Source organism: Poecilia formosa, unplaced genomic scaffold (genome assembly GCF_000485575.1).
Source record: "Poecilia formosa unplaced genomic scaffold, Poecilia_formosa-5.1.2 Scaffold2216, whole genome shotgun sequence".
Classification (NCBI taxonomy): domain Eukaryota; kingdom Metazoa; phylum Chordata; class Actinopteri; order Cyprinodontiformes; family Poeciliidae; genus Poecilia; species Poecilia formosa.
This window is the reverse complement of record NW_006802155.1, coordinates 29,357-50,378: the sequence shown is the minus strand read 5'-3', so window position 1 is coordinate 50,378 and position 21,022 is coordinate 29,357. Positions and strand designations below refer to the sequence as shown.

At 38.3% G+C, this 21,022-nt stretch overlaps 2 protein-coding genes across 3 annotated transcripts; both read right to left on the bottom strand.

Annotated features, from left to right (window-relative positions):
* Positions 1–403: 403 nt before the first annotated feature.
* On the bottom strand, positions 404–4,627 carry LOC103133049 (actin-related protein 2-like). 2 transcript variants are annotated; one of them, XM_007544809.2, is made up of 9 exons: positions 4,435–4,627; positions 3,504–3,614; positions 2,745–2,903; positions 2,532–2,661; positions 2,273–2,409; positions 2,042–2,191; positions 1,238–1,383; positions 1,024–1,156; positions 404–796 (listed from the first exon to the last, which is right to left on the bottom strand). In XM_007544809.2, the coding sequence occupies exons 1-9, from the start codon at positions 4,480–4,482 to the stop codon at positions 626–628; spliced, it is 1,185 nt and encodes a 394-aa protein (XP_007544871.1). In that variant the 5' UTR covers positions 4,483–4,627; the 3' UTR covers positions 404–625. The 2 variants fall into 2 exon arrangements, with proteins under 2 accessions (XP_007544871.1, XP_007544872.1); XM_007544810.2 differs by lacking the exon at positions 4,435–4,627 and adding an exon at positions 4,288–4,360.
* Positions 4,628–7,550: 2,923 nt separating this feature from the next.
* Positions 7,551–11,408, bottom strand: LOC103133047 (homeobox protein SIX6-like). Its single transcript, XM_007544808.2, has 3 exons — positions 10,115–11,408; positions 8,679–8,842; positions 7,551–8,543 (listed from the first exon to the last, which is right to left on the bottom strand). Exons 1-3 carry the CDS (start codon positions 10,520–10,522, stop codon positions 8,333–8,335), a joined length of 783 nt encoding a protein of 260 aa, XP_007544870.1. The 5' UTR covers positions 10,523–11,408; the 3' UTR covers positions 7,551–8,332.
* Between the last annotated feature and the right edge of the window lie 9,614 nt (positions 11,409–21,022).

Sequence of the window (21,022 nt, the reverse complement as noted above, 5' to 3'; positions counted from 1 at the left end):
CAGGACAAACAACCATGCACACACACCAGAGTGTGACTGTGTGGAACCAGAGTACCCAGAGAAAACCCACACATGCACAGGGAGAACATGCAAACTCCAAACTTGAACCTAGAACCTTCTTGCTGCAAGGCAACAGCTCTACCAACTGTGCCACTGTGCAGCCCAAGTCAAAATGTGTGATTCACAATTCAGACTCAGTTATTTGTTTTTATGGGGTAAGTGGTTCCAGGAAAATAAAGCCAACTGAGTCAATCAGTTTGGCTCATTTCCATATGAATTTATATTTATATTTTTATCATCTATAGGAAGATACCTGTTTTTATATTTAACTTTTTGTCTGTGCATTTATAAATAGGCCAAAAAAAAAAGGGGGGGACCAATAAATATAGATGATGCCGTGTAAACCAAGAAAACAAAAATGTCTGGTTTAATAATAAAACTTACAAAATCCAGTTGATTGCTTGCTTTACAGCGTTTATGGTAACAGAAGCATTAGAATAAAACTCATTGTTTTTATGAACAGAGAAGAGGAAGAGACAATAATTGGGCAATCTTTTTGATGAAATAACAAAATTAGCATTAGTTCATACGTTGGTTTCTCTCTGTCTTTTATGTTGTGATTGTTTCATCGGATTCCTCCTCCCAGTTTTTTCAGCACGCCTAGGCCCTTCTCCCTGTACTCCTCCAGGCTGAGCCAGAAGGAGTCCTTGTCTTTCATGATGTTGGCCAGCACAGCTCCGCCCAGGAACACCATGTGCTTGCGCCTGGGCGGGTCCTCGATTCGGATCTTGAATTTCTGCAGAGGGGCAAAGTAAAGCGAAGAAAGGTATGGGTCAGGGTATGGACATGAAAACACAGGGTGTCTGTTTTTTTTTTTTTTTTAAGTATTCTTGATTGTGATGTGGCCCCTAAATGAAAATGAGTATTGACTACCAGTACCATTGGGTACTTGTTATATTATTCAAGAACCAACACAGATGTTCACCAGTTTTCTGCAGCCTTTAATACCCTTCAGATTCTTACTGATAGCTTCTCGGTGTCTCCATCAAGCACCCTCTCCAGATAGAGTTGCTTGATCTCTCTTTCCAGCCTGGAGGGAAGGCCCGGATACATGGTGGTCCCTCCTGACAGGACAATGTGCTTGTAGAAGTCAGCCCTGCCCAGCAAAGCACAGTGGAAATGTGTCAGCATCAGTTCTTTGGTTTGTCAAAGGCAGCTGTGGAGGGGAGACTCAGACCTCAGGTCAATGTCTGCAGCCTGGATGGTGTTGAAGAGCAGCTCAGCCACGCCGGCTCCTTCCACGTTGATGAGGTGAGGCTGGAAAAGAGCTTCTGGAGCCCCAAATCGCTCTCCGCCTACATTTATCTGCCGGCCATCGGGGAGCTGCAGCAAACACGCGGACCAATAAAACTTAAACAGCCAGGAAACGTTCAGGGTTTCCCCCAGCGCATTATAAGTCTGGTGGGCCACCAGGCTTTACTTGCACCCCCACCAGACTAAAGCAGTATGTTTTATTATAAGTTTTTTTTACACACTAGTAACAGTGATATCACAGAGTCCCTTTGGTGAAATGGTTGGAAGCACAGTAGCAACACAGTATTGTCAGTATGTGAACAGATAGGGAGGCTGAGGTGTCAGATGTCTTTTAGTAACCATTGCCTGTCTTTACCAGCCAGCATGCTAACAAATACAGTGAACAAAGTGAAAAGCCTTGGATAAAGGATCAAAAAATGTCTGGCCACATTAATTACAGTGAAATGCAAAAAATTTGTATGTATTTCAATTATGTTTGTCTTTTTTTCAAAGACTTTACAGATGGTGTTTGTGTACTTTTCGTAATGTCTTCCAATACCACGTGGCTACATAGTGATATTTTTCAAATGCCCTGTCAACTTTACATATTTTTAAACTCAGGCTGCTGATAGATTGCCATAGTACCCGTAACACTGGGTTCAGCAAGTTTTCTTGGGGAAACCCTAACTTTTATCAATTAACATAAAACCTGAAAGTATGTCTTCTTGGCTGTTGCTCCTAAACGTACCGTATAGGACTCTACCAGGTAGGTGGTCTCCAGAGCCAGGCGCTGCTCTTGTTCAATGTTGTATCCAACGTAGCAGAGCTTCTCCTTCAACATCCGCACCGTCTCAAAGTCAGCCGTGTGGTTGAAGGCATAGCCACGCAGCAGCAGGAGCTGAAGGACGGATAAAACATCACTTGTAAAAGCAAAACTAATGGTACTATAGAAAGAATTAAATTTTTCTGATTGTCTCACCTTAATGAGGTAGCGCGTGATGTCTCGTCCTGCAATGTCCAACCTGCGCGTGAGGTGGGGTAGAGAGTAGCCCTCGTAAACCGGACAGACGTGGGTGACGCCGTCTCCCGAGTCTATAACCATCCCGGTAAGCAAACCTGAACAAACACAATTCGTCAAATCCTGAAAATATGTCCATTGGTGGGTGATAGACATAAAGTATTCAGGTGATATTAATTTATAATGCGGCCTTAAAAGCGGGAACTTGATGTCAACGTACCCTGGGCGTAGAGTGTGAGCACGGCCTGAATCGCCACGTAGATCCCATGAAACTGGTACTTTTCAAACATGACCTCAGCGATTTTCTCTCGGTTCTTGGTGGGATTCATGGGTGGCTCAGTCAGCAGGATCTTCAAAACAACAAATAACGTTAACTATGCTTAAAGAAGTCCTGTGAAACCCATAACCAGCCCTCTGTGTGTGGTCACCACACCTTGCATTCTGATGGGCTGATGCTGAGACACTCTGGGCCGAAGGTGTAGTCCCACAGGTGCAGCATGTCTTCCCAGCATCGCACCATGCCGTTCTCCATGGGGTAGGACACCTCCAGCATGGAGCGGCACTCGCTGGCTTCCTCCCCAACCATCAGGTCCTGGTCACAGAGGTCAGAGGTCATGACAGTAAGACTCGAAATGTCTTTTGTCTAGTGTAAAGGGATGACTGTATTCCTCGCAAAACATGTAAAAGTTTAATTTTCTTTCAATTTTAATGATATATTAGAAGATAAGATCATTTCACATAGATTCCAGTTTTCCTTTAGTGAGTAATTTCACATCCACAAAATATAATTTAATGTGTAAAACTAGAAGACGCATCAAATAAACATGTAATCTGCCCTTCAGTTTGATCTATTTACCTCCTTTGCAGTCCCGACAGGATCAGGATGCTTAAAGGCTTTAATGATTTGCACAGTCACAGGTTACCTTAGTGCATAAAATGAACTGTGTGCGTTGTTGCAACCATCAAATACTTCAGAGCTGGATTAGCAAAGGGTCAGGAAATTGATTAAATTAAATTAGTGCCTCTCTATTTATGTGTAATTGTGCAAAAATGTATTTTTATTTATTACATTTTGTCACATTGTGATCAGAGTTATTTAGGGTTTTCAGAATAAAAGGGATTAAATATGAAAAAGCTTTTTTTATTTTTTAAACATTATGTCATCTTTTTATTTTTATTTAATTAGGCTCACCTTGATCTCAATGTTGCCCACTTTGGTGTTCGACCGTATGATTGGCCGTCCCACCATGGCTGGGAAAATGTGCTTGGGGAAGTTGGACCCAGCAAAGCCACACTTGACAAACTGTGCGGGGGAAGTGGAGAAAGAAACATGAAGTACATTTCGGGTGTGTGTGCAAATAAAGCTCACATTTCTGCTCGTCAGCCGAAACTGAGACTTTGTGTTGGGAGTGTACAGAACTCAGATTGATTTTTTTTTTTTTACTCACACAATTGGAAAAGTATCTGCATGTTGACATTTAAATAAATAGTCACAGAGTGTTTAAATGCTATGAAACCAACTACAGAGTCTATCAAGATGAAACCTCTCACTTTACTGTCTCAACATGTCTGTTCGGTCAAACACACATTCCTTAGCCTAAAGCAACGTAACACATTCCTCTAAAAAAAAAAAAAAAAAAAAAAAAATCAATAAATAAGAAAGAAATGTAGGTCAACAGGTTGGTATGAATTTTATTTGCCAGTATTCTTAGAAATAAACATGTAAATCCTATAATGTTACATCAAGGTGCCTCTTTGAACATCTTAACACCTCATACTTCTCCCGGTTTTTCATCCAATTGCATGCTCCCTTCAAACCACCACAACCATTTATGGATGTTTGTAAAAGCAGGAGTGACAAGTCCAGACTCGTGCAACGAGACTGCAGTAAGCGCCGTGTTACACACCCTGCAGGATTTCTGCATCTGTTTGACTGGAAACCCAGAAATCAAAACGCTGTTAGAGATGCAGCACACCTGATTTGGATGACAGTATCACCAACGTTGGGATGACTTGGAAAGATGAAGGATACATAAAACATCATGCCAAAAAAGAAAAAGAAAAAAAACAACCTGTGATGTTATGATGATTACTGTGTGAAAGAGTTTGAAGCACTTACTCACCCCCGTCCCATTGTCACAAACCACCACCTTCCTCCCTTGGCTGTCCATGCCTTCGCTAACAGTTCAAGATACTCCCACTTGTCCGACGAGAGCCTGATTAAGCTTAATAGTGAAGGTAAACATGCATGAGTTAAACTGGGATCACAACTGACAGGTAGGCAGAAGTCTGCTCTTGAAGCGTGGGTGGGGTTACACAAAGTAAAAACACCCGTTTTATGGCGAAGGAGGATGAGGAGGGGTGGAGTTTTTAATTTTTTTATTGAAGCAGGAAAGGTTTTGTCTCGTTTATGAAAGCAGAACTTCCACAAATGACCTTTTGGATCAGTTCAGCATTTTGTGGTGCACTCTGCAGAGATTACTATTTACCATTTATGCAGGTTTGTTGATCCTCCACAACTTTGATATTGAATCTGAACATAAGCTACGATATTTGGCTATACAACCTTCTGTTATTACCTCTACAGTAAACCAGCATGTGGACATTGGAATTGTTGACACTTTATCAGTCCAATCATCAGAAAATGTTAAAACCTTTATACAGGAAAGACAGATGTGACCTGAAAACAGTCTGATCATAGCTGAAAATAATAAAACAAAAGAATTGTGAAAGAAAAGGCTCATCTTTGCAGTACTAATTTATCTGCTGCTTTGGGAGAATGACAATGATGGAACTAAATAATACAATAATATTTTACCCAGAATTAAACTTCTAGTTTATCATGAAATCCAGAGGAGGTGCAACAAAATATAAATCAATACATGAGTTAAATAACTTGCTTTTATCATTATTTTATTATTTATGAAATATTGTGATAGTGTACTTTACACATCCGTTTACATATTTAGAGACAAAAATTGGAACTCGTCCTCATAAAGATGCCAAACAAACGATACAAGAACTGAGATGAACACCAATAAGGTTATTATACAGCCCTCTGGCGGTGAGATGCAGTAGTGCGTCTTATTAAGGGTGAACATTGCAGCCTTGCAATTAAACTTTGTAGTAATGGCGGATTTGTGACGTTACCGTACTGATCCTCCAAACGGACAGCTCGTTTTCAACTTCATGGTAACAAATTCAACACCGCATTTTTATTAATTATTCATTATTTTTTGCTAAGTTCGGTAAGCCTGTTTTTCCCAGAATGGTAACTGTTTTTTCATCTTTTGACCGTAGTGGTTCTGGGAAAGAAACCGGGCGCCATCTTTGGGACTGCTGCGGTTTCAAAAGAATCAGAAATATTGCTAAAATGTTATAAAAATGTCGTCAGAAACAGGTAAGAACTTTTTTTCGTCCGCTGTTCGATGGAGTTGTAATGGTCATAAAAACATGTTCGTACAAAATAGCTTAAAGCTGCTATTTTGCAGTATTAACACCAACTACAACAACAGTGTCGTTTTTTAAAATTTACTCGTGGTGTCTCAAAGCTTAAGATAAGTTGTTTTTGTTATGCTTTATATTTTTAGACAAATTTATTGGAAGTTATTTTACTTTTATTGAAACAATTCTTAGTATAGTCATTTAAAATTTGCAAAACAAATAATCTGAATCAGAATTCAAATTATTTTGAATTCTGATTCAAATTTAATTCAGTTCAGATCAAAAATACTTTATTGATGCCAAAGAGAAATTGATGTTATTGAACAAACTTACCCATATTTAGTTGAAATAATACAACACACATTTCAAAATCAGGTTAAATTTACATTTTTTATATTATGCCAGTTTAATTTTTTTTGTATTTATTAGTTGTGCTGTCAAAAACATTACCACAGATTTTATGAGCAAAGTTAAAACTTTTAAGAGTTGTATATCAAAGAAAGGTTTTCANAAAATACTTTATTGATGCCAAAGAGAAATTCATGTTATTGAACAAACTTACCCATATTTAGTTGAAATAATACAACACACATTTCAAAATCAGGTTAAATTTACATTTTTTATATTATTTTTTTATATATTCTTTTGTATTTAATATAGTTATGCTGTCAAAAACATTACCACAGATTTTATGAGCAAAGTTAAAACTTTTAAGAGTTGTATATCAAAGAAAGGTTTTCATATAAAAAAGCAATTTGTGATCATTTACATTAAAAACTTCCTAAAAACATAAGAGTTGTGACTTAAATTCACAAAATATATTTAAAAACTTAGAATAGTCTGCCTCATAACAATAAAACAATATTCTTTTGATGTCCATGTAAAAAAAAACAGAAGGAAAAAAAATTATACATGTATATATTTTTTTCAGGTTGCATTTCTTAATTTCCACAAATTTCATTAAAATAATTTTTGCTAAAATGTATTTAGATCCATAATGATGTTGCATTGTTGGTTATTCTTGTAATTTTTTGTGTACAAAAACTCATGACCACGTTGGATGAAAATAGTTTTACTTATTCGCACAAAACATTTACAAAATTCACATTTTCACTGAATTACAGAAACGTTGTGAGAAATGAAGAAATGATAGTTGTAAGAAAGTTATGTCATACAGCAGAGTGTTAATGAAGACACATTTGATTAGCTTTTACTGTTCTGAAATGCATTAGGCACATGGAGATAGGAACCAGTGAGTGTAGCCCAAACTTTGAACTCGAAGCAGCTTGGTAACCTCTGACAGCATCTTCCATTGAGGGACAGCAGGAAAGGTGAACAGTTAAAATGGCTGTAGTTGAAATAGTTTGTGCTCTAGCATGTTGTAGTCACAGACGGTTTGCATAGACTCACAACCTGTGTTATAGGAATGCCCTTAGCTCCATTTAAGGCAGTGAAAAGAGTCAAAGTAGTTCGTAATGACGATGTTTGCGCGCACATTTTAACCAATGTTGTAGAAGACAACAATGAGACGCACATAAACATTAGTGTACCACTGACAATATATGGTTTTACACTACTTTAAATCTGTAAGGGCACATAAGTATTAATTCATTATTGTCCATGGTGACATATTCACATACAGCTATTGCCTGTATGTGAATACATACAGGCAATAGCTGTATGTATTCACCTATATTGTTCTTATAGTTTTTTTTTGTTTTTTTTTTTTCACAATTTCCACACAAATGCATGCAACTTCCCTTTAAACTATTACAGGATCATTTATATTTACAGATAAATTTGAAACAGTAGAAAAAACACGACAGTACTAATATTCACATGAGCTAACGGACATTAGGATTAGCTCTAAAGTCTGAACCTGAGACTTAAACATACTGTTAGCCAGTAGTTGATTATCATTCTACACATCAACAACAACCAAGCTTATGGGTTTCGTTGAGCTCCAGGTTCAGTTTGCCTCTTTGCCAGCTTACATGTAAACAATCTATTGTAGAAAACCATTGCTTATCTGTTTATTCCACTTGGTAATAATCTATCATCTAAATGGGTATTCATTTTAAAAATGTAAAAATTAATACCTTGTTCCCAATGCCATTTGGTCTTTTTGACTCTTAAAAAAGCAGCTGAATTATCACCTCGCCTCAAACCAAAATAAATGTGAACAAACTTCTGCTGGTCAATAGTATCGACAGTGTCACATAACCACATTTCCATATATCCACCTGTAAGTAAATTGTAGTACATTTCTTTTAATCATTTGTCCCCGGGACCAGTATAAATGAATTCCATCGGCACGAAGCGTCCTGTGGAAGACGCCTTGTTTTCCTGCCAGAAAAAGACCAAAACTGAAAAAGTACGACACAGCAAAGGGGCGAAATGACCAGCACCCTTTTCAGTGCTGTTTTTAAGTGCATAATTCCTTGAACAAAGTCTGTTCAGAGGCAGAAGTTCCCCGCCGCTTTTCTTCTCTGATTAAGCAGCTGTAGCATGTCCACCATCTATAATGTTGCGTTTTTGTACCCGTGTAAAAAGAAAAGAAAACATTTTTTTATCATCTCAAGACTCAAACTCGCCGTCGCTGCTGACGGAGATCTCTGGTGTAGACGCCCCTGTCCCTCTGCGCTCAGTCTCTGTGCTGCAGTCGCTTGCCTCTGGGCTGCCGAGGTGGCGAGGGGAAGTAGGCAGCAGGTGGGGGTGGGGGTGCCGCTCTTGCAGGGCACCGTCAGGGGAGCCCTCCGACGGCAGGACAGACGGATCCTGTTGAAGCCTGAGGTGGGGGACAGAAATTAGTTATAGTACCTCTCCTCAGTTTAAATGGAAATGCCCACCTCCCCCACGAAATTCAGTATTTAGGAAATTTCAACTCTATTATTCCTCTCTTTAAAACGATGTGGGAACCTGCCTGTTTTTTGCCGATGCGGCGCGGTCTCTTTGACGGCGGTTCTTGAACCAGTTACCGACTTGTGTAGGCGTGAGACCCGTGGCCTGGGCCAGGTGGCGTTTCCTGGACGGGTTGGGGTAGGGATCTTGGAGATACCATTCTCTCAACAAGCTCCGAGTCCGTTCCTGGAAAATGGGAGATATTTCATCTTCAATCCTTACGTTTTAGTCTCTAATGAAACTGGCTTGTCCCTCTTGTATGATGCGGTCGTTGAACAGATCAGACTGGATTTATAAACAGATAAACACTGTTTACAGTTGACGTATACATGACCATGTATATCTACTAAATTGGATCATGCTAAGGGGCTTAGTAAGATGACAGACTGGTCATCCCCACAGAGGTTTGGATTAAAGATTATACGATTATGAGCAATACTTCCACTGGCCACAAGAGGGAGCTCACACACACAAATGTGGAGGCAAAGTTCACGCTCCTTTTCCTCTAACATGCTGTTGAAGCAATTTATATTCATCTGATATTTTTTATAATAGGCATAAAATATCCCCAAAGGCTTTAGTAGTTTAAAAGAATATTTTAATTTTATATTACATCTAGAATTATTTAGAATATTTTAGGAAATGTGAAAAATATTCTAGTGACAGAAAATGTTTTAAGAAGACATTTTGTACAGAAGAATGCAATCGTGACCAAAACTGCAATCTTAAAAGTTGAATTCCTTTATGGAATAAAGATGAATGAGATTTATTTCGTTTTTCCAACATATTAAAATAAATTCCACTATATAGCTTTTTTTTTATGTCAAAGACAAATTTAACGCACAAAAAGCAATGATAAAAGCTTGGCTTCTCAGTTAATTTGACGTTATATAAAGTACTTTAAAATATGAAGATGTTAGATAAAGTAACTTTTGTTTTTCCGCCACACAAAATAACCACAGCCATTGCTAGAAGGTGAGATCATTGCTAGTAAGTCAAACAAATAGTTAAAATTACCACAGAAACAACTAAAATATATTTTTTTCTCTGTTTGTCAGTATTGTTTTTATTTGTTGTAACATCTATAACATAGTTGCTATGTTACCATTTTGATTCTTGATATTTAGCAGTATTTCCAAGAAGGATTTACAAGACCTCACAGTTGATGGTTGATTTGCAGCTACAGCTTAGAGAGTCACTGAGATGGAGCATACTTGTGCAACAGCCTGGAGTCGTTTAGACATGCAGGCCGAAGGATAAGGACGATCATCTTAAGAGCTCAAAGTCAAGCCTGTTTGATCTCAAAGTCAGAGAAAAAATTATCTGGACTGGTGTTTTTAAAATATCCACTTAATGTTTGTGCTCTCTACGTGCCCATTGTTTTCTTCTAATTGATGAATTGAACATCTTTATCGTAAGTATAAAATACAAGTTTACAACGTCTGTGTAAGTTCTTACCTTAAAGCAGTGCGTCTTTTGCTCGCCATCCCAAATGGTGCGGGGCAATGGAAACTTCTTCCTGATCCGATACTTCTCCACCGGGCCCAGCGGCCGCCCCCTCAGCCTTTCCGCCTCTCTGTAGTGCGCATCCAGCCAGAGGTCTTGCAGCTTGGCATGTGACTCGCGGGTAAACCTGTGGCTCTGGAGGATCTGATAAAGCGCCTCGAAGTTCCCGGTGTGGAAGGCGACCAGAGCTCTCGCTCGCATCACAGACTCGTGCCGATTGAGCGCCTCCCCCGCAGAGCCGGGCACGGCGGCAGGCAGCGACCAGAGGAACCGACCCAGGCGCTCGATATCCCCGGTCTCCTCCAGGTTCTCGCACACCCGGGCGACCTGGTCGGGCGTGAACATCGGCAGTGGGAACATCTCACCTCGTCGCTTCACGGTAGCTCGGCTGAGATATGTTCACAATCCACATGGGACGGTATATCCGTGTGTTGAATCTCCGTAGACCTGTTGGAAAGGTTTTGCCACAACTTCAGCAGCCTCTCCTGGTATTTAGGTGTGGGTACTTCTGGGAAGATGCTGTTGGCTCCACCATTACAGGCAAGAGCAGAGACAAATGAAGAAAGAGGACAAGCAGTTGCTAGTATTTATAGCTAGATACAATTAGCATCTCTGTGGTTGTTTTGAGAAGGATTATACGTCCTGGCCATTAGCCTCTTAGTGGGGGGTAGTGTGTACAGAGGTGCCTGGCTGATCAGCTTGTTTGGCTTAGCCTGAGGATACACCGACTGCCAGGATGACTGCAGTGAGCAAACAAGTGAGGAAAGATTATTTAAAAGGTCTGATCTTTAGGAGATACATGTCCATCTCAGGAGCAGATGATGGAGAGAAGAAAATGTGTGAAGAAAAAGGAAATAAACACTAAAAAGAACAAGAGGCAGAAAGTTTAGAGGCAGCTGATTTCTTAGAAAATTGAGAACTTAAAAGAATCCTCTTAAATAATATTTTTGCATAATTGACTAAGTATGTTTTCTTGACATTTGCCCAAGGGTAAATGTTGGGATAGAACCCCCTCACCCCCACCAGCTAATACCCATGTAATTAAAGCAGACATGGGTTACAGATATTCTATCCCCGGTGACCTCTCCTCACACCAGTTCAAACTGGGAACGCTCCTGGACGTCCATACAGAGCAAGTCAGGACACCATGTTATTAATCTGCAAACTGGTTCAGTCCTTCTTATCTCAGTAGCTCATTAATCAGTCTAAGGACAATTTTCCTATTAATCAGTCAACAGATCCTGTAAGCATCTGTTGGCTAATGCGCAAACATGTTACACTTCATTTACCCAAAGTAGCCTAAAGGGAAACAAATGTGCTCCCAACAACATCAGTGTGGAGGTGACGTTTATTTTGCAACAGGTAACCCTGAAGCCAGATATTGATTATTTCCAGAGTGATTAAGGATTTGAGCAAAGGTTGCAGTCAGGTGAAGGTTTGTCTGGCTTAAAACGAAGTAAAAAAAACAAACAAAAAACGTAGAAATCTGTCGAGAATCCAGGTATTAGGAGGCTGGAAAACAATAGATCAATAAGCAACTGAAACCCTGACTTGTTTTCACATTGTACATCAACTACTTCAAGTTGTCACTCAGAAATCATTTTAAATGTAAATGGGGACATTTTGTGAAGTCCTATGTTAGAGCAATACATGCATATAAGATCAAATAAACTGGTTAGAGAATAGCTGCATTTCCGTTCACCTTGAAATTACTCAAACTGGAATTACAAAAATAAATACCGTTATTTGTGTCAATTTTGAAAAATGTAAACATTTTTGGTAAGATATTTTAGGATGAAGTGATTTTTTTCGGTGGTAAAACTGCAACAGAGACACTTTCTTTGCATCTCACAAGTCATGTCATCAACAACCAGATGTTACTACTGGCGGAAAAGATGAAGAAATCGACAGGAAGTGGTAGGAGGATGATGCGGCAGCATGTTTTTTTAGTGACATCACATGAACAAACTTATTCATCTGGGATTAGAAACACAGCAATTGTGAAATTGTGGGGTTTTTTTTACATTAGCCAAATATCGACAAAGTTTTGCGCACATTTGAAATGGAAGCGCATTTTCCAAATGATCCAAAAATGAAAATTTAGTGTTTTTCTTGCGAAATTCCAAAGGTAGTTTTTATGTTCATCCTTTATTGCATCAAGTGTCAAAGAAAATGTGGAAGAAAATGCTTGGCCCGCACAGAGACCCAACCTAAGTCTATAAAGCATCTTTGGGATAAATTAGAGCATCAAACATGATTGTCTGACTTCATAATTGCTGCCCTGAAAAAAATTATAAACAATTTACATAAACAGACTTCTGAACCTTGTAGAAAGCCAGTTTAGAAGAGCTAAAGCTGTTAAACATCTTGTTAAAGTATTTTATTATCAAAAATAGGTTATTATTAGTTGGTATGTCATAGTGACCCGATAGGTTTTGCAAAATAGTTTATTAAACTCAATGTTAGCGTCTGTGGGGAAAGTTGTGAACAACTGCTGTCTTGCCTGTAATGGGTAAAGTTTTCATCTTGGTAAACTCTGATTAGTTTCTATGGAGGCTAATGCTAACTGCTAGTCAGAGCGGGCCCAATATTAATGGAGAGCTGCCATCTTAAAGTGGCTCCAATCTCAAATCTGCTTGAGATTTGAGATTGGAGCCACTCAACTCTAATTAAACTAGTTTATGAGTTTAGTTAAATTCATAAACTAAACTTGTCTATGAGTTTAGTTTAAATGCCTTCAGTATTCTTAAACTACAAAATATGATCCTGCTGGCTGCTGAAGAAGAGACCAAGAGATTTGTTATTGTTTTATAAATGCAGTTGATTGTGTTGATGACAAATTATAATTAGTTTCTGAAAGAAACATTTTATTTCCAGACAAAAAGTGAGCAGAAGCCGAATGAGATTTTTACTAAGCATAAAAGTGAGAAAACAAAATATTTGAAGATGGATAAAACCATTTTCTAAATTGAATAAAGTGAAAAGGCAGAACAAGTTGAAAGAATGAATAACAAAACTTTGTGAAACATCAGAAATCAGTTATTTTACAGACGCCTCGCAGCATTTCAAGTGGGAGGCGTAAAAACCTGCAGGGTTATTGTACAAACAGTTGGGAGTCAATTGATGCCTGTTGGATCCTAAGTCTAGATTAAATTCACCAGTGGGGCGGTGGGTTAACAAAACGAAGGGGACAAGCTGTGTTGCATGTGTGTTTGTGTGTGTGTCAGTAACACTGTTTGGCACAGAAGAGGAGAAATGAGCTCAGTGAAGATCATGCTGCCATTTAATCTAACTCCTCCAAGTTTTAGACACTTTGCACCTCCACCGCCACGCAGACTCGCATAGACAAACATTTACCTTCATTAGAAGGAGTCCACCCCCCAGCGCCCCACCTCCCAATCTGTTTAACATTTTTAAGAGCAGACTGAATCAAAATCTGCTTAAGCACACTCAAGCCGTTAGAATAAGACGAATAATAAGATGGTTGATGAACAGATGATGTGTTTGTAGAAGGGCAGGGGGGTAAAGGGTGAGACGAAAAGCTTGATTATACTTTAATGCTATAATTAGATAGCAAATACACATCACATATAAAACTGTTTTGATTTTCAGCATAAACTATTTTTTCACAATGTGGACACACGTTGAATACTTCCAACCTGATTAAATCATTGGTCTTTTATGTGTTCCTGTGTATGTTTGATGTTGACTGTTTACAATATGCATTACAGTGTGATATAGTTAAAATGGCACCAAACTCCAAGTTTTGTCATTCATAACCTGTAACTTTGCAAATAATCCAGTTTTCAATTAAATCTTCATGCACCTTGTAACTAGTGACATTTTACCCATAGTTTTTGTTGTGTATAATAATACACACAGGTATGAAACATCAGTTTTCCACCACCAATGTATTTTTCTGGAAGCTATTAGCCAAAACCTTAGCTTAGCATCATGTGGGAGTATAGATAATCTAACCCTCAGTTCTATTATCTACAGCAGATTAACAGTATTTGATAATAATTTTCTTTCTGAATATGCAGAAATCCAGTTTAGTCTTAACTTGAGACCTCTCAGATTATTCATAGAAAAAATAAAATCTTTTTGGCATGAGAAAAAAAAAACTTTTTCACATAAACGACAAAATCAGCTAATTATACTTGAATGATTTGGATGTATCCCTACTTGGCATAATATTCTCTCTTAAAAAAAGGCACTTGTTGATTTTGTCATCAGACAAAGCAGGGGTCATGCACTGTGGTGTGCCACGCAGGAACTGGGGGTATAAATCCACACCAAGCACAATTAACAAGCAATTGGGGAGGAGAAGTAATTAGTATTATCTGCTTATCATCGTTACCCCTATTTGAAGGAAAAGGGGTTACAAAACCCACAGTGACATTTACACACACACGCACACACACACACGCACACACACACACACACTTACTTAATTCCCTCATGGCTAATGTGTAAGAGCTAATTACAAGCTCATTTACAACTCAATGGGAGCATCCTCTCAGACAGGTCTATCCCCCTGCATCCTCCCCTTCCCTCGTCTCCACAATGCGGTTTGCTGTACCGCTCAGGCCAGGAGGACTCAGAAAACGACTCCCAAGGTTAAAATGTGTTTCCAGAACAAAAGCCTGTTCCAACCAGGGAACTGTGTCCAGCACTGTCCCAGTGTCTTTGGACAGTTTTTACCAGAACAATGTTCCACAGTAAATGGTTTGGAGGTTTAGTTTTGTAAAGGGAGAGTCTTAATAAGCCCTTTGAATTTTAAACATTGTAATTCAGTCATATCAGGTTAAAATTGTTTGCATAATATTTACTGTAACTTAAAACTTTAATATATTTTAATTAAATTGCATTTCTTTATTACAGTCTCTGATAAAAGAGAAAATATGTCTTCAATTCAAAGTCATATTTTAGGGGTTTGAACACGTTCTGAGGCACATTTTAAACAACCACAAACCCGACAGATCAATGACAAAATTAGCTAATTTTGTGTTAATCTTTTGTGCCTAATTCCTCATAGGGACACTTTTGACTCAGTTTTGTTTAGTGAATCTTTATGAATGTTAAAAACTCCCTCTGATTTTCAAGTGATTATAACTTAGTTTCACAGTGTAAGCGCTATGAATGACTGTGAGTTTATGGCTGGAAATGCTTCAGATTTATCAGGAGTTGGTGCTGGACTTTATTCCTGAGTGAAGGCTGGAAAACACAGAGATTAACTCTTTCTTTTGGCATTAAGTACAGCAAGCTTCTGTTCATTTTATGTGCTAAAATAACTAAGAAACATCCCTACAAATTAATATTTTACTCACTATGTGTACATTGGCATTAATAAGAAGAAAACTGACTGTATAAGTTCATCTTTCTGTGGTCTTTAAAGTCTGATATTTTCTCTAACGTTGAAGGAAAGAATCACTTCTCATGAATTCATTTACAATCTGATAAATAACTAAATATAATTCTCTACAGTAGTTTTTGTTTCTCTTCATTTTGATTTCTGAAACAAAAGCCTTTGATATGCGAGTCAGAGTGTGTTTGCGTCAGTGTTATAGTTCACCCTCCAGACGGTATCATGTTCACTGTTTGAAGGATCGGCTTAACCACAAGCTCACAGTTATCTGACAAGCTCCAGTTTAAGCCTTTAAAAAATAGAACAGCAAATCACTGCCTGCTCAGGACCGGGTGTCTTCTGGGTTTGTGGATCTGCTGCTTCCAAAGCTTACGAGTCTTTTTCTTATTTCAAAAACACAGAACAAACAGGAAAAATACTCACCAAGTTTACTTTTAATGTATAAAAACATTGGTAGTATTAAGGAAAATGTAGGTTTTTTCACAATCCTCAGCAGCATCGCAGTAGTCAACGTCAGTGTTGTGATGTTTTCCATTTATTCAGCTGGATTTCAATAGAAAATCAGGGAGTGATGCCGTAATGGTGCAGATGTTTGCATCAACCTCTAACTCTCAGAAAAAATATATTTATTTCTGCTTGAATACACTGCACTGCAGGTTTTTTGTGTTTTTAAAGAATCTTTAATGACAGTATGGATCATGTTCAGGCACTGATTCATTGAGAACCACCAGAAAACAAGAGCTTTATTATTATTATTATTATTATTATTAATCTACAATCTATGAAGTGTTCTGTGACAGAAACATATTTTTATTGACATCATTGAAGATTTATTGAAGTTATTTTCAGATTTACAAGTATCTGTATCTTAATGTACTTGTGCTTTTTCATTCATTACCTTTCAATTAAGCTAAATTTTATTTTAACAAGCAGAAAGTCTCTGAACTTCTACTAAATATTTATAAACCGTATTAATAAAACATTGTCATTGCTACAGATATTTCTATTACCCTGTTAATCAGGACAACTTGTTTAATATTCAGATAGTCTGTTGCTTTATCATCTGACAGGTGTTACTGGAATTGTTAAGAGATCCACAGGGATTTAATCTGGGTCTTATTTTTGCCTAATACCATAATGCTCATTAATTCCTGCTTTGGTGTCTTACCTCCCCTGATCTCTGGATTTCCCAGTCCAGCTTCTCCAAACACTCCACTGAAACACACACGGCCCCGAGGAGACGACCACTCAGCTGTTCTGTGCTTCTGTCTTTTAAAAGTTGAAGGAGGACAGAGTGGCAGAGATGCGCTCCAATGGGTCACACACCAACAACTATTGATGCTGGATTTAACTTTAAATTGTCTAACATTATAAAAAAATAAAAAAATGTGATATTTGGATTTAGTTATCTCAGAGGTCACAGTTGTAGATTTAGAAGCTTCTCAGTGATTTTAGCTTTTCATAGCAAATCGTCCTAAGTGATCCACCTAATGTTTTAAATTACGCAGTGCTGTGAAAAAGTACAAATGAAAGTATTCACCTCCTACTTTTGCTTTTCTGTGACACTTAAATGTTTCAGATCATCGATCTAATGTTAATGTCAAACCCGAATAAATATGAAAAGCAGTTTTCAAATTAATAAAATGCTTTAAAAAAGAATTGTGTGAAAAAAAGTAATTACCCCCTTGTGAAATTATGTGTGAACCGTGATTATTTACCTTTATCTGGAAAGAATTTCACTGTCCCCATGTCTCACAACATAAAACAGGCTAAAAGCTCTCTGTACTCCAATCTAAATAAACTCAAGAACAAATGAGAACAGATGTAATTGACATGTATCAATCTAGGAACAGTAAGAAAACCATTTGTAAGACTTTGACTCTCTCCAGAATGACAGTCAGAATCATTATCCACAAATGAAGAAAATGTGGATCGCTGGAGAATCGTTCAGGAGTGGCCGATCTCCAAATTTACTTGATTCAATTCATCCTGTTAAATTCATATTTCATGGTTCAGCAAGAAAGAGACTGGGCAAAATGGTTTCCATGGTAGAGACCAAAGCTAAAACCAGTACCAACCAAAGCGTCGCAAAGGTGTTTACCAAATTGACCAAAACAAACCTTGACGATCACCAAAACTTTTGAGAATATTCTGTGGAAGTAAAAGTCTCTGGAAGGTGTGTGTCTTCACATCTGGCGTACAACAATCAGCATTTCAGAAAAACAACATCGTACCTACAGTTAAACATGGTGGTGGTGGTGTGATGATCTGGGATCAGGAATTGGACATCCTGTGAATGCTACAGTTCAATTCTACAAAGTGTCCTGTTCATAAAAACTTTGGTTCTGATCCAAAGCTCACCAAGAAGTCCGTAAGATGAACATTTTTGGAGTGGCCAGTTGAAATCCAAGTATTAGATCTGACAGAGAGGCTCATTCATGCAGGAAAACCGTCCAGCTCAGCTAATTTACACAATTCTTCTAATCAGAGTGAGCTAAAATTAGTCCATAGTGGTTTTAAAGTTGTTTCTGCCAAGAGTTTAACAGTAGAGTAAGTGTAGAGGATAATTACTTTTTCACTCTGGACACTGTTGGGCTGAATCACTTTAGTCCCTTAAATAAATTATCATTTGAAAGCACTTTGATTATCTGAATCATTTGACGTAGAAAAGCTAAAACAGAAGAAGTTTTTAAGAGCTAAACAGCTTTTCACTGCTCTGTATTCCTGTCTTTAGCTTTCGACAGAGTTTTCTTGAGCCCAAGTGAACATTTCACAAAAACTGACGCCATACTCGCATAAGGGTTACAAACTTAGTGAAAACAAATACTATCACCCTCACTCGTAGCTTATATTGATTTTGAATCAAGTCGTATTGTGTGATCCTTTTGCGACAGCTCAACCCAAGTTTAATCTGTCATATAAATCCGAGCTAATCTCCTAACAACGGCTGCAAAGGCCTGCGTGCTGAAATCGACAGAGCTGCTCCTGCCGAGTTACTCTAACGTTACAGGTATAAAAATAAGAATATAACATTTGTTTTGTTCTTTTTCTTGCAGCGCTTGTAAAGAAAAAAACAAAACTGCGACTCCATTAGAAAAATGTTAGGCTTTCGCCCAGTTGTGTTTTTCAGACGTGGTGACTCTGGTATCATGGCCGCCGTCGTCTGTTCCTGAAGAACTGTGATAACTTCAGTGGAAGCTAAAACTCAGTGTGTGAGAGCAAATGGTTACAGCATATGTGTCATCTGAACTTACACCTGTTGAAAGACATTGATACGGATGGAATCATGATGACTTTTATCGATCACTCTGTTTTCATTGTGTGTGTGTCTGTAGCTCTGCTTCCTGCTGGGTTCCTGGGACAGCAGGGGTGGGAGGTGTTGGCTTGGTGAGAGGGATTACCTATATCTGTTAGGCCTCCTTTTCTCTCCCCCAGGCAGTGTCATGTCTCATTACTTCTGTCCTCCAGGCCGGATAGTCTGGCTTTAGCTGGGATACATTTAAAATGCCAGCTAACCTGGCACTACAAGAACTCCAGGTTTAGAGCAGAGTGATATGTCTGTACTGTGCCTGAGAGGCTTTTATTCAGTAAGCGCACATGTAAACTTGCCCCAAAGCTGACGCTGATGGCCGATAAGCCCTCATTTGTTTAAGTGAAATGGATCCCGGCATCTCGGAGAGAAGGGCAAGGCTAGCCTCACGTATTTGGTCTGTTATTCTGGTTCTCTTATTAATAAATAGTTGTATTTTTAGGATAACAAATACGCACTCAAGTTGCATCTGATTGTGCATTTGTGAATAGAAAAAGAAATAATGAAGGCAAAGCAGGAAACTGTGGGAAGTACAACATTATTTTCCAACAGTAAACTACACAGTTTTAATAAAATAAACAAAGACATTGAAATGTTGTAGGAGAGGCAACTGAAAATATTCGTAGATTAGAAGGATAAAAAAAGGTTTCATGTTTTCATAATTAAGATTTATTCCATTTCTGACATTTCTTGAGTGTTACCTGTTTTCTACGTCAAGAAAATATTTAATCAATTTTCTGCAAAAACAGCTGGATATTAACTTCTTATAAAAAAAAAACATATTTAGCAAAGTATAAGAATAAGGTGGAAATTTGAGCTCCTCATTACTTTGATGTTAAAATTACCAAAATTGTGGTTAATAAGACATGAGCATTTTGTGTTTGATACATTTTATATTAAAAATAAAAGTTTAAGGTTTACGCTTCGTCATTTTTGAAAGCAGATTGAAGTCGAAACAAAGCTAGCGCTCATCGGAGACGTTGCCAGCTAAATTTATTCAATCAAAAAACGTGATTTTTTTTTTAATTGCTCTGCCATTAATTGAATTTATTTTCCTAATTCCATTTTGTGCAATTTTATGATCAATTTTAAATGCAGCTACTGATACTGGAAATTAGCTAACAGACTTTTCTTTCTTCAGTTAAAGTTTCTACTCCAAAAGTTGTTTTTGTTTGTTCAACCTCCCAACATGTCGTGGTGTATTCACGATCAGGAAGACTTTTTTATGTTCAGCCAGCCACTGGGATGGTCATTTCTCTGGTTCTCTTAGTGTTTCAAATAATAATAACTCATAAAGATGAGTTATTTTTAATTGAACTAATTTTTATGAGAACAAATTCTGACTTCATATTGTCAGATCTTCCTGTTTTTTTTTAATTTACGATATTTGTGACATTTATTACAAATATATTGAGTCTTTGTGGCAACAAAAAGGCTCGGTTTGTTAACAAGCTGTTCACTTTGTAAGAAAAAAAAGCTGTTTTTGTGACCCAAGTAGCGTAACAACTCGTAAATCCTTCCAGGTAAGTGGCTGATGAACAGAAACCACAGACGTTAAGTGACATAGACGGCCTTTATTGTCTATTTTTGTAGTAACGATGCCCCGGTGCAAAAACTTTCACCTCGTTTTGGCCCAGAGGTTCATAGAACAAATTCTTTGGGTCACCGACTCTTTGTTTTTTCACCCGTCCAGTGAACCACACAGAGGAGCCTGGGTCTCTATGTTGCAAGTTGCCTGACCTCTTGCTCTCATCCTTCCCCTCCTTTTCTCTTAAAAAATAAATAAAGTACGCCCCCACCTCACCGCCTGCTCATCTCGCCCTCCAGCCGGTTCCCTCCCTCTCCCTCTGTCCAGAAGCTGCCAAGCTCCCCGAGCCTTAGTATGGCTAATCTAGGTGGCGGGAGGCCTCCCTCCTGCTAGCATACACAAGAGAGGGCAACCCTAATTGCTTATGTCACAAAGATCTCTGACCCAGATAAGCCTTCACTCCCCAAAGCTGCTGGGATAAACCCCACTTTACCTCACCAAACCTGCCTCTGCTGATCCACCGCCCCCTCCCAACATTTCTGCACCTTCTGCCACATTATTAGCACCCTGAGCGGGGGCGGCAGGGACAAGGCGAATGAACTACATTTACTGATAAAACCTGGTCTCATACATGGGAAAGAAGTAACTGTTATA